The 15,321-nt window shown below is 37.3% G+C and overlaps 4 protein-coding genes across 5 annotated transcripts; 3 read left to right on the top strand and 1 right to left on the bottom strand.

Moving 5' to 3' along the window:
• LOC148236438 (mitochondrial E3 ubiquitin protein ligase 1-like) lies at nt 1-2,814 on the bottom strand. The gene is made up of 5 exons (XM_088182927.1): nt 2,658-2,814; nt 1,498-1,813; nt 542-815; nt 268-475; nt 1-197 (listed from the first exon to the last, which is right to left on the bottom strand). The coding sequence occupies exons 1-5, from the start codon at nt 2,772-2,774 to the stop codon at nt 78-80; spliced, it is 1,035 nt and encodes a 344-aa protein (XP_088039053.1). The 5' UTR covers nt 2,775-2,814; the 3' UTR covers nt 1-77.
• LOC148236435 (uncharacterized) lies at nt 2,161-13,966 on the top strand. Of its 2 annotated transcripts, XM_088182929.1 has the most exons (7): nt 2,161-2,243; nt 9,930-10,157; nt 10,338-10,486; nt 10,719-10,838; nt 10,912-11,121; nt 11,912-12,004; nt 12,933-13,966. In XM_088182929.1, the coding sequence occupies exons 3-7, from the start codon at nt 10,434-10,436 to the stop codon at nt 13,360-13,362; spliced, it is 906 nt and encodes a 301-aa protein (XP_088039055.1). In that variant the 5' UTR covers nt 2,161-2,243; nt 9,930-10,157; nt 10,338-10,433; the 3' UTR covers nt 13,363-13,966. The 2 variants fall into 2 exon arrangements, with proteins under 2 accessions (XP_088039055.1, XP_088039054.1); XM_088182928.1 differs by having other exon boundaries at nt 9,930-10,486.
• LOC148236437 (uncharacterized) lies at nt 3,660-8,698 on the top strand. Its single transcript, XM_088182815.1, has 2 exons — nt 3,660-6,404; nt 7,739-8,698. The coding sequence occupies exons 1-2, from the start codon at nt 3,660-3,662 to the stop codon at nt 8,696-8,698; spliced, it is 3,705 nt and encodes a 1,234-aa protein (XP_088038941.1).
• Mkp (MAP kinase-specific phosphatase) lies at nt 13,380-13,966 on the top strand. The gene has a single exon (XM_088182931.1). The coding sequence runs from the start codon at nt 13,380-13,382 to the stop codon at nt 13,962-13,964; it is 585 nt and encodes a 194-aa protein (XP_088039057.1). The 3' UTR covers nt 13,965-13,966.
• Nucleotides 13,967-15,321: the final 1,355 nt, after the last annotated feature.

Below are 15,321 nucleotides of genomic sequence, written 5' to 3'. Positions count from 1 at the left end.
TTTTTATATCTAATTTCTATTGTTATTATTTTAACTTTAATATGTATTATATACAGCCTAAAACACAAAATCAAACATCACGTAATAAACGCAGGCGCTTTAGAATCGATCTTCATTCTACAAATGGGACAAGTGTCTTTGATATTATCGGAGCAATTTTCACACAGCGATACGTGTCCACACGGCAGAAGAATAATCTGAAATATAAAAATATTTATTAAAAAAGCATAAGGTAAGTATGATAGATAAAACATAAAAATATTTTACTTCTTTTGGATTTTCCGAACACACTACACACAATTGCGCGTCTGTTAAATTTTTATCCCTCGCCAATTCCCGCCTTTCCCTCCTAGAGACGGCAAGTTGTCGTTTTAAATTTTCTTCCTCTTGTAATTTCTTCTTTCGTTTTAAATATTTATAAATCATACGACTAGCGATCGCTATTGCTACAGATCCAAAAATCAACGTAAGAACCCTGATGATTAACAACTGTATTAATTGTTTTCACTAGTTATAAATATTCACAAAAAATAACTCAAACCTTATGAGGTCGCGAGATTCACTGATTTTCTTAATTAGACTATTTTTTGTAGACGTGATGAGAAACAGAGGCGATCCATCTTTGGGCGGTTGCAATTTCAATGATCCGCCGCCTTTATTGGTGAGTTCGCCGATGGCCGTTATCAACGTTCCGTCCCGTAACATTTCTTCAGTGGTTTGAAGCCCTCTTTGCCTAACGCCCGAGAAGTAACCCCATATGTTGTCTAGTAGGCCCGGATTCAACGGCTCAAAATGATCTGATATTACATCCATATCTAAAATCAAACATTGTTGTTCCTTTAAGATTTAAATGTTATAATAGACTTTTTATAATTTCTTATTACGAGTTACTTTCATACTAATTTTTAAAAGGCGTATTTTTAGAATTAAATTATATTTACACATATAATGTATAGACATCTATGTAACAAAAACTAATTATTACTTCAATAAACTTAGTAATCTGGGAGATAACGGTTATTTGCATACAAACAATGATGAACATAATTTCATTATAATAATTGTATTGCTGAGAAGCTTTTAAAAAAGAGTTTGAGCCCCAGCAATGCAATTTTGCATTCTATCAGGTTAAAAATTTTAGTAAACTAAAAAACTTGTCAACCATATTGCCACATTCCTCAGCGAATTTAATAAGAGCCGTATCACTTGAAGAGCTTTCTTATATAGGAACCACCTGCAGCAAATACAATAGCTATTAAACCGACATTACGGCAAACAAACAAATTCCAGCCACTAAGAGTAAATATCTTTGTTATAAATGTAATTCTGTTACAAATGCAAAGTACACTCCCACCAGATTCAATTGGCTGGATAAATTGACAAATCAGAGGTTCTCCCAACAGAAATCTTTAAAATACAAGGCCATACCTGCACCAGGTGAAAGATACAAAAACATTTTCAAATAAATAAAACAATTAACCGTTTTTAATTTTTTACCTAAACAATATGCTTCTAGAGCGTCAATAACCTCAACGTCCATGTTGTCTCTTCTCAGGACAAAAGGTATAATATTATACATTTCATAAACAGTTCGGGATTCGTCGGACCAAAACCCAGACGCCGTTCTAGCCACTACGTGCTCTTTGATGGTCAGTTTTTTTACTACGCCTGTAATTTTTTCATTGGAATTGCTCTTGATTGCATCACCCAAAGGTTTTACGAGTCCTCGCAGCACTACGTATTTAATGGTATTGTCCGGTTCATTGTGCAGTTTATTTTTTAATTCTTCATTTATATCCAAAGTAGGCGCTGTCTGTAAATAAAATATAATAATTAGGACTAATAATAAAAACAGTGTGAAATTATGTTTTCTATTGTTTTATAGAAGCTGTGTTTCCAGATGCTCACAGATTTTATACATGACTGGTCAACGATCTACTTTCCTGACATTAATGTTATAATTACCTATGACGCATAAATGAGTCGGCAGATCTTAACGGCAGCCTTAAAATTATACATAACTGCATCAGTTAACTGTAGTGATTAAAGAAAGCCTTCAAAGCAGTTGCTATAGGAATAGGGTGTTTACATCGTTTTTGCATAAGAGAAGAATGGCAACTGTTATTTTGAAAAATGGCCTCTCCCACCACTGTTTTTTATTAAGTATGTGAAACTCTGGTTAATGTTAAATTAATCGGTCAATGAGTGGTTAAGTCACAAGAGAAGTACTTCAAAATAAATATGTAAGTATAAATATATTATATATATTAAACATGTAAACTATAGGCTGCAAAAATATCAGGTAAAAAATAGTGTTAAAATGAGCACACACAAAATTGCCCTTTTTCATTATTGTTCCCAATACTAGTAACACTTTCGCGATCAAAGAGCAAGTGTTCAATAGCACTTTGCAAACAATTTTGTGTCACTTATTGAGGAAAATCACACAAGTATGTCAATATATTTGGAACATTCAAACAAATTCCAAATTAATGTAAACACGAAAATTTTCTAATAAATGAAAAAAATGTGTTATCAAAAGACTATACAATAAATATACTATCTTAACTGATATCGTAAACAACATTATATGTATTGAGTATAAAACAAGAAAATTTTATTGTAAAAAATTGGGTGAAATATAAATTAAACGTTACATGTAAATCTTGTAGTATAGCTTTCCATTTAAACAAATGTTTGAGGCATAGTCCGAGCGCTATGGCATCCACAACGAGAACGACGAGTTCGCCCCCCACATTTTTGACCACGTCCATCGCGACAACTGACAGTTGGTGTTGCCATAAGGAAAACAGCTTGCATAATGTTTTTATTATGTTCGAGAATCTCTTTCTAAAAATTGTTCTAATGTTTAATGAAAATATTTTTTAAATGTTATACTTGTTTAATAAAAATATTACTTTACCTATATGGTAAAAAAATATTGACGAGTCATGTTAAATTTCTTTTAAAAATCAGGTGCAAATACGCCAAAATTAGGAAAATATAATAGTCATTGTTGACGCCCGTTTCGCCGTTTGCACACGTTCGCGAACGCCGTCATACGGCGTTCGGGAAAGCACCCAATTTTGACGTTAGTCGGCTCCGATCGTCGTTACAAAGCGGTCGGACCACGCCGAGCTCAATAAAACTGTTACACCAGCACACGTGTTTTTGGATTGACCTAAGACCTAACCAGCACGCGTATCCCTACACGCAACATTTTGGTCCTTCTAGCCGGATACGTGAGACGACGCCTACACGTCGCGAAGGTCTAATCCGAAAACATCGTCTTAACCTCGAGGTCGTCCACCACGTGGACGAACTCACAGACGCGGAGCCGAGCAGCGCTACCCAGCCGTCAGGTTAGGACAGCACAGCGACGAGTCAGCGGGTCCAGGAGTTGGTCCCCGAAGTGACGCAGTGGAGCGTCGAGTCGCTCGTGGAAAGAGCTAGCGGGTCCAGGATCTGGTCCCCCGAAGCTCAGCGCCAGGACGTCTAGCCCCAGGAAGCTGCCGTCAAATCACCTGGAGCACCACCAGGACGCCGAGTCCCAGGAAGCAGTCGCATCCAGCAGGAGAGAAAGGTTAGTGTCGATCATCCTAACCTAACTTCCTCTCCATTAAACACACTTTAATTGATAGTCATTGGTCAACGACAACATGGAGTTGTTGACCAACAGTAGGGCGTGCCTCAAAAGTGAGCTAACGAGGTTTAGCAAACTACTAGCTGCTGATCCTGTCAATGAACAGAGGGTCAGAGATAGGTTCAGCAGCTTTGGTACACTGCTGGACAGATTCCTCGCTGTGCAGCAACAAATTAGGTTGCTGGATGCCGAAGGGTATGACGAGGAAGTCGAGGCCTTTGAAGATAGGTATTTTGAGGTCCTTAATTTGGCAAAAGTATACATAAAACGTCAACCTGAAGTGCGACAGGAGCAAATTAACCAAAAATTAACGCTGCCATCAATCAGCATTCCGAGTTTTGATGGCAGTCTTACAAAGTGGGTGGCCTTCCGCGACACTTATTGTCAGCTGGTACATAATAATAACGAACTAAGTGACATCCACAAGTTTCATCACTTAAAAAATGCGCTTAAGGATAGCGCAGCCAGGGTGATAGAAGCGTTTCAACTGAGCGCCGAAAACTACAATTCGGCGTGGGAAAGAGTACTGGCTCGTTTCGACAGTGTTAGGCTGATTGTCAATGTGCACATAGTTGCTCTGTTAGACCTGAAACCAATTCAGGTAGCTTCCCAGAAATCGCTGTTAGAGCTGGTAGACACTGTTGAGGCGAACATCTTAGCCCTTAAAAATCTAGGCCAAAACACTTGGGATGCCATCGTGGTGAGTTTGGTAGTACGGCGCTTAGACGACTTGTCCAAACAAGCATGGGAGAGTCAACAAACTCATGTTGCCTTGCCCACCCTTAAACAGCTCATGGAATTCCTCACCCTAAGAGGTCAATCTCTAGGAGGTAGCACCTCCACATCTTCTCGGGCAGTAAGACCAGTGCCACCTATGAAAACTAACTTCCTCAATACCAAGGACAGATCACACGGCAATTTATGTCCGCACTGCAAAATGCCGCATACTCTAGCTTTCTGCAGACAATTCTCACAATTGTCGATCCCAAGACGACTGGAACTGGCGCGAAAAGTTAACGTTTGCATCAACTGCTTACAGGCAGGTCACAACAAAGCCAAATGTTTCCATACTGGGCGATGTAGGATCTGCAATGCAAGGCACCATACTATGCTGCACGATCCGCATCAACGTGGCGACAGCCATAATTATTCGCAGGCAAATTCTAAACCTGCAACAGAAAGCGGCGAGCAAGCTAGAATGACCTCACTATTTAATCAGTCAGCAGAGGTTATTTTGGCAACGGCAATCGTCTACATTTCGGACCGGCATGGAAAGGCAGTGCCGTGCCGTGCGTTGCTAGATACGGGCTCACAATCAAATTACGTGACAAATAGGCTAGCATCCAGGCTAAAATTAAAAAAAACGCGCACGAGTGCGACGATTTCTGGCCTCCAAGCCCAACAGCTGCAAGTCGACTACCAAGTCAAGGCACGTTTGTCGTCTTGCAATCAGGAATTTTGCGTTGCTGACCAATTTCTAATTTTAGATCGCATCGCTGATAAGCTACCACATGCCGATCAGTCCCCGAACGTCGCTTCGATTCCCACAAACATTACTCTCGCTGACCCTTTGTGGTACAAAAGTCGAGAAATCGACGTACTGCTAGGCGCAAACATAGTTTGGCAGTCCCTGCTGGCAGAGCGGCAGCTATTATGTAAAGACAGCCCGGCAATTATTCAAAACACCATTTTCGGTTGGGTGTTGACCGGTACGGTTTCGTACCCGAAAGATATCCAACCGACCATTACTAATTGTCATCTTTCCCTGAACGCCATTCACAGTCAGATACAAAAGTTTTGGCAGGTTGAGGAAGTACAACCTAAGGCACATCTCTCAAACGAGGAAAGGGAGTGTGAAAGACTCTTTCAGGAGACCTTTGAAAGAGATCAGTCAGGTCAATTCACGGTGACATTGCCGTTAAAAGAATCTCCTGCATGTCTAGGCAGCTCAGTGGCAGCTGCTGAACGCCGTTTCCACACAATGGAACGACGACTCAAACAAGACAAGGATCTGTGTACTTCGTATGTCAATTTCCTTGAGGAATATATTAAGCTAGGACATATGTCCGAGTGTCTCCCACCTAGCAAAGATAACGTTAAGACTTATCATTACTTGCCGCATCATGCGGTGATAAAAGAGGCCAGTTCTACTACAAAGTGCAGAGTTGTTTTCGACGGCTCGGCAAAGTCCTCTTCGGGAATCTCACTTAACGATATTTTAATGATCGGACCAACCATCCAACCCACACTAGTGCAAATCTTGTTGAGTTTTCGCGGGTTTCGGTATGCAATAACTGCTGATGTTGAAAAAATGTACAGACAAATTAAAGTACGTCAGCCCTACACTGACCTGCAACGAATTGTTTGGAGAACTGATGCAACTAAACCGTTAAGACATTATGTTCTCAATACTGTCACTTATGGCACTTCGTCAGCTCCCTTTCTAGCAACTCGCTGTTTACGCCAGGTGGCACTAGATCTCGAATCAGCCGATCCTGAAGTCGCTACAGTTATCAATTCCCATTTTTATGTCGACGACCTTATAACCGGAGCTAATACATTAGCAGAAGCTAAGCGAATAATGCTCGGTGTCTCTACTGCTTTAACAGCAGCACATTTTCCATTGCAAAAGTGGAGATCCAACCTCAAGGATCTCAGAAACAATTCAACTAGTTCCACTAGCCAACACTTCGACGTGAAAGATACGTCAAAAACGCTAGGCTTAGTTTGGAATAGTCAACTAGACATACTATCTTTTAAGGTAAATCTAGGTCAACCCACAGTAGCATATACGAAAAGGCAATTTCTGTCAACAATTTCGAGAGTCTATGATCCATTAGGATTAGTAGCGCCCGCTACAGTCATAAATAAACTTCAGATGCAGCAAATATGGCAGAGACAACTTGCTTGGGATGCAGAATTACCCTCTGACATCCAGCGAGCTTGGAAATCACAGGCGAAGGAGCTGACTACCTTGAACAGTCTTCAAATACAAAGACACGTAGTGACAAATCAGCACAGTTTCGAACTCCACGCATTTTGCGACGCCTCTGAACTTGCATATGGAGCTTGTCTATATGTTCTGTCCAAGGACGAGGTCGGTAATGCCCATTCTCATTTATTGTGTTCAAAGTCACGAGTCGCACCGTTGGCTAAAATTTCCATTCCTCGGCTTGAGCTCTGTGGAGCAGTATTACTAACCAAATTGGTAGATTCAGTCAAGTCACTCACAAATTTTAAATTAGCCACAGTTACATGTTGGTCCGATTCAGCAGTGGTGCTACACTGGCTCAACGGACAGCCGTCACGGTGGACAACCTTTGTAGCTAACCGGGTGGCAGAAATTCAGTCTGCTGCTTACTCTTGGAAACATGTCCTTTCAAGGGACAATCCTGCTGACCTGATCTCACGTGGTGTGCCTCCATCTCAATTACACTCATGTCGGTTATGGTGGCACGGACCTGAATGGCTTTCGAAATCCAAATGTGAATGGCCGGTATCAACAATTGTGCTCCCAAAAGAGATCCCCGATGAAAAACATACATTTGTTTTTGCATCATTGGTTGGGGCTGACTGGGACATAATGAATCGCTTTTCAAAGTTTTTGCGATTGCAGCGTACGATCGCCTACGTTAAACGATTTATATATAACTGTAAACACTCAGTGAACCGTACTGTCGGACCACTGTTAGTTTCTGAGTTGAACGGAGCTACGAGAACACTAGTTGGCTTAGCTCAATTGCAGACATTTCCTACAGAAATAAGAGCTCTGCGTTTAAATAAACCTCTTCATGCAAAAGCCGTCTGCTAAGCTTAAATCCATTTTTTGATGCAGGTGTGCTAAGGGTGGGAGGCCGACTTCAAAGGTCTAAATTACCTTCAGCCCAAATCCATCCAATGATTTTGCCTCCTAAGCATCACCTCACTACATTGATTGTGAGACATTTGCATGAAACACATTTACATCTGGGAGCTCAAGCACTCCTAACAGTGATGCGTCAACAATTTTGGCCACTGGCCGGACGACGTGTAGTTCGCAGCATTCTATCCAGGTGTCTAGTGTGTTTTCGCTGTTGTCCCCGACCATTAATACAGATAATGGGAAACTTACCGTCTTCTAGGGTTACTCCTTCAAGACCATTTACTAACACCGGCATAGACTATGCAGGCCCGGTTAATATCAAAACCGGAATGCATCGCAATGCTAAGGTAACCAAGGCATATATTTGTGTAATGGTGTGTCTTTCTACTAAAGCTGTACATTTAGAACTAGTCAGTAGTCTGACTACTGCCGACTTTATAAACGCACTTAAGAGATTCGTTTCTCGACGAGGAAAACCACACAACATTCTCTCAGACAATGGGACCACCTTTGTTGGTGCCGATAGACAGTTGCGTGAAATGACATCCTTCATCCAAAAGAAAACCAACTGTTCTGCAATAACAGACCACCTAGCCTCTCTAGGAGTACAGTGGCAGTTCATTCCTCCACGAGCTCCTCACATGGGTGGACTATGGGAAGCCGCCGTAAAGAGTGTAAAACACCACCTGCGTCGCACACTCGGCTCATCAATGTACACATTCGAAAACCTTTATACACTAATTACCCAAGTAGAGGCATGCCTTAACTCTCGCCCATTGACTCCAATGTCAAGTGATCCACAAGACCTGAATCCTTTAACCCCGGGCCACTTCCTGATCGGCACCCCCTTAACAGCTCTTCCTCAACAGGATACTTCCAGCTCTAGGGGGACAAATTTATACCATCGGATGCAGGACCTAGTGCAGGAGTTTTGGACAAGATGGTCTAACGAGTACTTGGCAGAGCTTCAAGGGAGAAGAACCTGGGTACGAGCGGTGGATTGCAAACCTGCCATAGGCGAAATGGTAGTTGTCAAGGAGGACAACCTACCACCATTGCAATGGGTGATCGGCCGCATTGAAGCGATTCACCCAGGGGCTGATGGACTAATTCGAGTAGTGACGATTAAAACAAAGAATGGCACTATAAAAAGGCCAATAACTAAAGTGTGTGCTGTGCCAAATAAAGGCTAGTGCAGTGCAAGCAATTTTATATTTTGTGTTTTGTTTATTAATAATTTAAATGTGTATCATGTTTCCTATATGTATTAAATTTATAATTTAGCCATGTAGCAAACCAAATTTATAATTTAGCCATGTGGCAAACCAAGTTTATAATTTAACCAAGTAGCAAACCAAAATAATTAAAATTTAGCTAACAATCAAACCTTTAACTATAATAATTCGTGTCCGTTTTAATTTACATTTAAATAATTGTCAAAAAATGAATGAAAGCTTGTAGTTAGTATTTAGTAATAATATAGTACAAACAATCCCAATATATATGTGTATGTGTTACTAACATTAATCTTTACAACCTTATACAGTACTACTAACATTCCTTTTCTTTCTTCATGTTTATTGTAATTTTATTTATTGTCATGTTTATTGTAATTCTGTGTTAGTATTATTTCAAACATCGCGTCCTCACAGAGTTTGTAATGTGAGGACAAACACTTGTAAGGCCCGCTGATGTGCCCGTCATTATGAAACTAATGTTTCATGGTGGGGGGTATGTTGACGCCCGTTTCGCCGTTTGCACACGTTCGCGAACGCCGTCATACGGCGTTCGGGAAAGCACCCAATTTTGACGTTAGTCGGCTCCGATCGTCGTTACAAAGCGGTCGGACCACGCCGAGCTCAATAAAACTGTTACACCAGCACACGTGTTTTTGGATTGACCTAAGACCTAACCAGCACGCGTATCCCTACACGCAACAGTCATAATACAACAAATATACATAAATTTCTTTCATTTTCACGTTAAATTTATTGAAATGCATAGTTTCATTAATATTTAAATACAGATTTCATGCGAAAAACAAATTTAATATTAATCATACAGTGCATGGTGATACATATTTGCAGCATATCATTGTAGAACGTACAACTTTGTATCTAAAGACAATTAGTGTGTGCACAAATGCATGACAATTCAAATATGAATCATCAGTCAACGGCATGGTATGCCACAAACAGTAAAAAAATAAACAAAAATTCAGGTTCCGTGCTACGCCGTTGTCAAACAATATATTCGTCACATGGGTAGTATTAATTTGTTAGATAGCATGATAGATAGATAGAATTAAAATGCGAGCAAGAAAATGCTACATGCGGCTATTTTATCATATTTTGGACATAGCTATTGTAAATGTCTGGCTTCTTATGCAAAGTTGCAATACATTATGAAATTGGCTGATTTCAGAATCGACTCAGCTCGAAGATTATATACGATTGGTAATTCGACCTTAAAAAGCAAGAAAGACCATCTATATTAGAGGAAGAAATCGAAAGTGAACACATTAAAATGTAAAACTAAATAAAATGAAACATTTGCGATGTATGAAAAATGCAAACAGCAATGTGCTTTAACAAAGATAAAAACTGTTTTGAACGATCCCGTCTCAGCGCATCAATGTTAATAGCTGTAATGGTAATAATGTATTAAGTAAAACAATTAAGGTTTGAGGATCTTCTTAAATTTTCGGAAAAATAATTTTAGCTGTATTTTAAATTACTCTGTCCTTATTTTCTTTCGTTAGATTTTTATTAAATATGTTTGCGTCCTATTTAATTACATTTTTTATTGTTCTACAAATTTTAAATATTCCAGTATATTGTTCATATCGCTCATATTGGTGGATTTATTTTTAATACTGGCAACACTATAATACCTTACGAACGGCCGCTGAATTTTAAGTTATACTAAATGTCACTTGGACGTTTTTTATTGAGATATTCATACATCGGCAGTGACTTTAGGTATTTATATAACTTTCGAGTACTTTATTTAACCGTCATTTACTTGATCAAATTGACACCAAAGAAGTATTATAACCTAACAAACCTAACCTATACTTTTTCACATTATTCGTAATTCATATTTTTTTGTTTCAATAAATTAATTTTATTATTATTTTATTTAATTTGCTTTCATTCAGGCATTGACTATGTATGACTTTTTATTAATTTAAAATTCATATTTTATTTTCAGAGGGTCCTGTAAACCCGGAGGAAATGTTGTCGACCCAAATACGATACAAAATTCAATCGAGGATGCTTTACACAATTTCGATCAACGATTGGCAAATACTGTAATATACGCATCGAGCAGGTATAGATATTATAAAGTCTGACACAAATATCAAAATAAATTATACTTATTTATTATATTATGTATTTTTCAGAACAGATGCTGGCGTTCATGCGCTGAACGCGTCCGCCCATGTGGATTTACCGATTTTTCCCGAAAGACGCTTTAACACGAAAGCTCTCGCTTTCTGCTTCAATAGATATCTTGAATTCAATAGAAAATCTTTACGGATTAACTCTGTAACGCGTGTAAATAACAATTTTCATGCACGGTTTATGGCAAAGTCTCGTAGTTATTTATATAGGTAATTATATATTAAATATCTTGTGTTATAGTGTCGAAAATGGAGTTGGACAATCGCAGATAATTTATCAGATTGCTTGAATAAATTAGATATATTGAACGTTAACAGCTCAAGTATTTCCGCGTCAGAGTGCTAGTAGCTCGGATATTAGTAATGACCAAGATGGTACACAATAATGGTCCGAAGTGGATAATCTACACAAGTTTTGGAACAATTTTTATGTAATAATTATACCAGAAAATCTGGAATTCTGACAGACTGTTTATTAGTGAAGACTTTTTGAAATGATGGCAACGGAAAGTAATAAATACCATTCACAAAGTTGCAATAGATTTAAACAGAAAGTTTGACCTGCTACTTATGCGAGTTCTGTGAAATACCTCTTCGTAGGGGTAGTTGTTTTTATAAATTTCATACTATAATTAATTATGGGAAGATAAAATGTATAATTTAAATTTAAAATATTTATAAAATTTGTACAAAAATTGACATTCATGACATCATAAACATCTTACTTAGAATGCTATTGATTTGGCGAAGACATTAATGGTCAATGTGTCAGATATAGTTTATGAGAATCAATCCATTGTTTTATCAGACAGCTTAAAACTACATACTAATTGTCTGAACTAACGTTTCTCAATTTGTTCCTCAGTTTGTATTTTTTAAATATATTTTTTTATACAAAAATAATACAAACATGTAAATTATTTTTGTTTTTACACAACCTGCAGATTGAAAACTACTGAAACAATAATTTTAATATATATGTATATACTAATTTACACAGGATAGCCGTATTAAAACCAGAATATGCTGATAAAGAAGATAATAAATTTTTATCTTCGCCGATAGAAGAATGGAGGAGAGTATTTTACATCAAGTATGAATAAATTTTAATTTATTACTATGCTAAATTTGAATATGAATTAATAATGAAATGAAAATCCAGTGATTCTCAACTTTTTCAAGCAAAAATTACAAAACTACTAAAAAATATTTTTTAGTACCGTTTTTGTTGATTGAATATATTTATTATTTTACATGCATAATATGGATACACTAAAGGCCGTTAGATACATTTAGAAACAAACTAAGCATCAGATAAAGAGCTGATGGTCAACCTTAAAGCGTTTTTTCATTTCAAACAAGGAATACATATCCTACTACAGATTATCCAGATGAAGAACACAGCGCTAAAGTTTTACGATGCATTAATTAACAAAGCCATTATATGTTGCAAATGACTGCAAAAAATAGGGCAAAACATTGGACTAACCTTTTCTGCTAAAATCATATTGACTGAATTTTTATAGACCTCTGGAGACAATTTCTCCTCTAAGCCTACAATTTTATTTCTGCATCTCTCAGCAGAGTTAATTGAAACTTGGTTGATTTTAAAAATGAAAAAACTTTCGCCCAATCTTCAAACGTGATGCTATGTATTTTCCAGATTCTCATTTTTATTAAAACCTTGCTCACTGTTCAAAGAAACGAATGGTTTCTGGCTTGCAGACATTTCATAAATCAGTCTCGAATATGTCTTTTAACAAATTTTAAGGGCTGTATTTGTAAATCGTATGGCAAAATTTAATTCGACTGTAAATGGCTAAGAGGTTGAAAAATATGGTTTAAATAAAATTTGCATTATGTTTTCTTGAATTATTAAGATTTAACACATTATTTTGTCTAAGGCTATATGTTTCGTGTTTAAATTAGTCAAATTACATTTTTTAATATTGAAAAAGTTGAGAAGCACTAAAAGCGCTCACCCAATTTAATGTTTTATTAAAAACATCTATTTATTACAGGGATAAAAAATTCGAAATTGAAAAAGCAAAAGAGGTAATTAAATTATTTGAAGGAGTGCATGATTTCGGTACGTTTTACAAAAGTCCCAGATTTAATAAAGATTGGAAACCGACAATAAGAAAGATATTCTCTGCTGATATCGCCGAAGGTCGAAAACTAAGCATTTTGGATAACGATCCTTTCGATTATTACAATTATTGGGACATTAAAATTAAAGGCTCGGGATTTGTGTATAATCAAGTTCGCAGGATGGTCGGTTCCTTGATCGCTGTAGGGCAGGGTTCTATCAATTCCGACGATATAATAACAATGTTGCGAGTGCCATCCAAACACAGCTGGTGTGTACACATTCAAAAAGTGCCTTCTTATGGACTATACCTCACTGACGTCGAGTATGACGAAAAAGATTTAGTGTTTAACGAGGTTTGAGTCCAATAAATGCCAAAATGAGTTTTTTGAAGGAGCTGATTAATAAAAAATCTACTTTGAAAAACACGACAACGGTGATAACGGGAGTTGATGGGAAGCATTACATCGAAGACACCGAAACTAGAAAGTTAGGTCTCGATCCTAAGAAGACGACAGTGCAAAGCTTCGGATTTGTAGTCGACAATGCGCCTGATAATGTCCCTGCAGAGATTATCACAAACCTGTTCATAGGATCGCAGGACTGTGCGGATTTAAATGTTTTAATGCAATATAAAATACACCACGTCTTGAGTGTAGGTGTTTCTGTTGATTTATATGATATTGATAGTGAATATATAGCTTGTTTGGATTTGCCGGAAACAGACTTGTCTCTGGTTTTTGAACGTGCAAATTTGTATATCAACAGAGTGTTAAAAAACAATGAATCGGTTTTAGTGCATTGTAACGCCGGTGTCTCGAGGGCATCTGCTGTAGTTTTAGGCTTTCTTATTTTAGAAAAAAGTATGATGTATACAGATGCATATGCTTTGCTTAAATCAAAGCGACCTTGTATTCAACCCAATGTAGGTTTTGTTAAACAATTAAAGTTGTTATCAAAATAGAATATGTTGTATTATTTTTTATGTATAGTGGGGAGGAAGAGTAAAGTTAGTTTGTGCAGTGCAATGAGATTAAGTTTGTGCACACATGTCTGTCAGTTACGTATCAAGTTTTGACAAGCCAATGATTAAAAAAATAGACATGACCAAAGAGCATATTAGGTATGTTTTGTCATGAAATATGAACCAAGGGGTAAAACGAGGGTAGAGACAGAATATAGTTGAATCACTGCAAACACTCGGGCGATGCAGAATGGCCACACAAAGTAGAAAAGGTTAAGATATTTAATAAGAGTGCATATTTCAACTAAAAATTTAGAATATATAATAATAATAGATCTTCAATATCGCTCACAAGTATAAAAAAAATATTCAACATTGTGAGGGAAGTAAATTTTATCTCAATAGTTAATAGAATTTAAAAACACAATTTCACAATAAAATTTAAAAAAATGAAAAAATAAGTAATTAAAAGAAAATTATTAATCACCATAGTCTTACTTAGACACAAATTATGTACACCCGAGACTCTGTCGAAAACCCAATATGCAATAAAAACGTCACCGACGCGTGTCTACCGAAGGACGATCGCCAATTATTGCCTTCGGAGAAATCTACGGCACATCTGCATTTAAATTTAGTCATCAAAAAAACCCCGACTTATCGCGATAAATGAGCTCTCCCCGGCTTGATTCAAGTAAAAATGATATTTTTTTGATAAGATATGCTTCTTGAAACTCTTGTCTGCAACACTGCAAAAACGCCATTCAAAACATGCACAGGAAATACCAAAAAATCGACGTTATATTTCATTAATTGAAATGGTGCGCTGACGCACCCTATGAGTAATATAGAGCCAAGCAATGGTGCGTCTCACGCACCTTACGAGCGAAAAGGGTTAAGATTATACAGTAGACCCCTCAATAACACAGTAAATTGGGTGCATATAGTTTGAGGTCTAAAAAATACTCATACAATTTTTTGCAATATGTACTTACAAATCAAGAGTGTTATGATATATCCTTCTTTTGGCTCGCTCACGCATGAAAATAACGGGCACCCAAATAGCACGTCCTCAATTTACCGTTTTATTGGAGGGGTCTACTGTACATTCAAGCACAATGAAGCGTTAATACGAACACACCAGAACACAATTGCCAGTGGGAAGCCAAATAATTGGCTTTAGTTGAACTAATGCAGACTGGAAACCAATTTTTTTGGCTTTACATCTAAATTTATTTAAAATTGTATTGCATTTTATCCATTCACATTTTTAATAACTTCATTATTTTTAATATTTGTGAGGTATTTGAAGATATCCAAATCAATAAGACAAAACTATAATATAGAAAATTTTTGG

The sequence above is a fragment of the Plectrocnemia conspersa genome, unplaced genomic scaffold, assembly GCF_051122295.1.
Source record: "Plectrocnemia conspersa isolate PC_06_02 unplaced genomic scaffold, ASM5112229v1 ptg000003l, whole genome shotgun sequence".
NCBI lineage: Eukaryota > Metazoa > Arthropoda > Insecta > Trichoptera > Polycentropodidae > Plectrocnemia > Plectrocnemia conspersa.
This window is presented reverse-complemented; position numbering and strand designations above follow the sequence as displayed.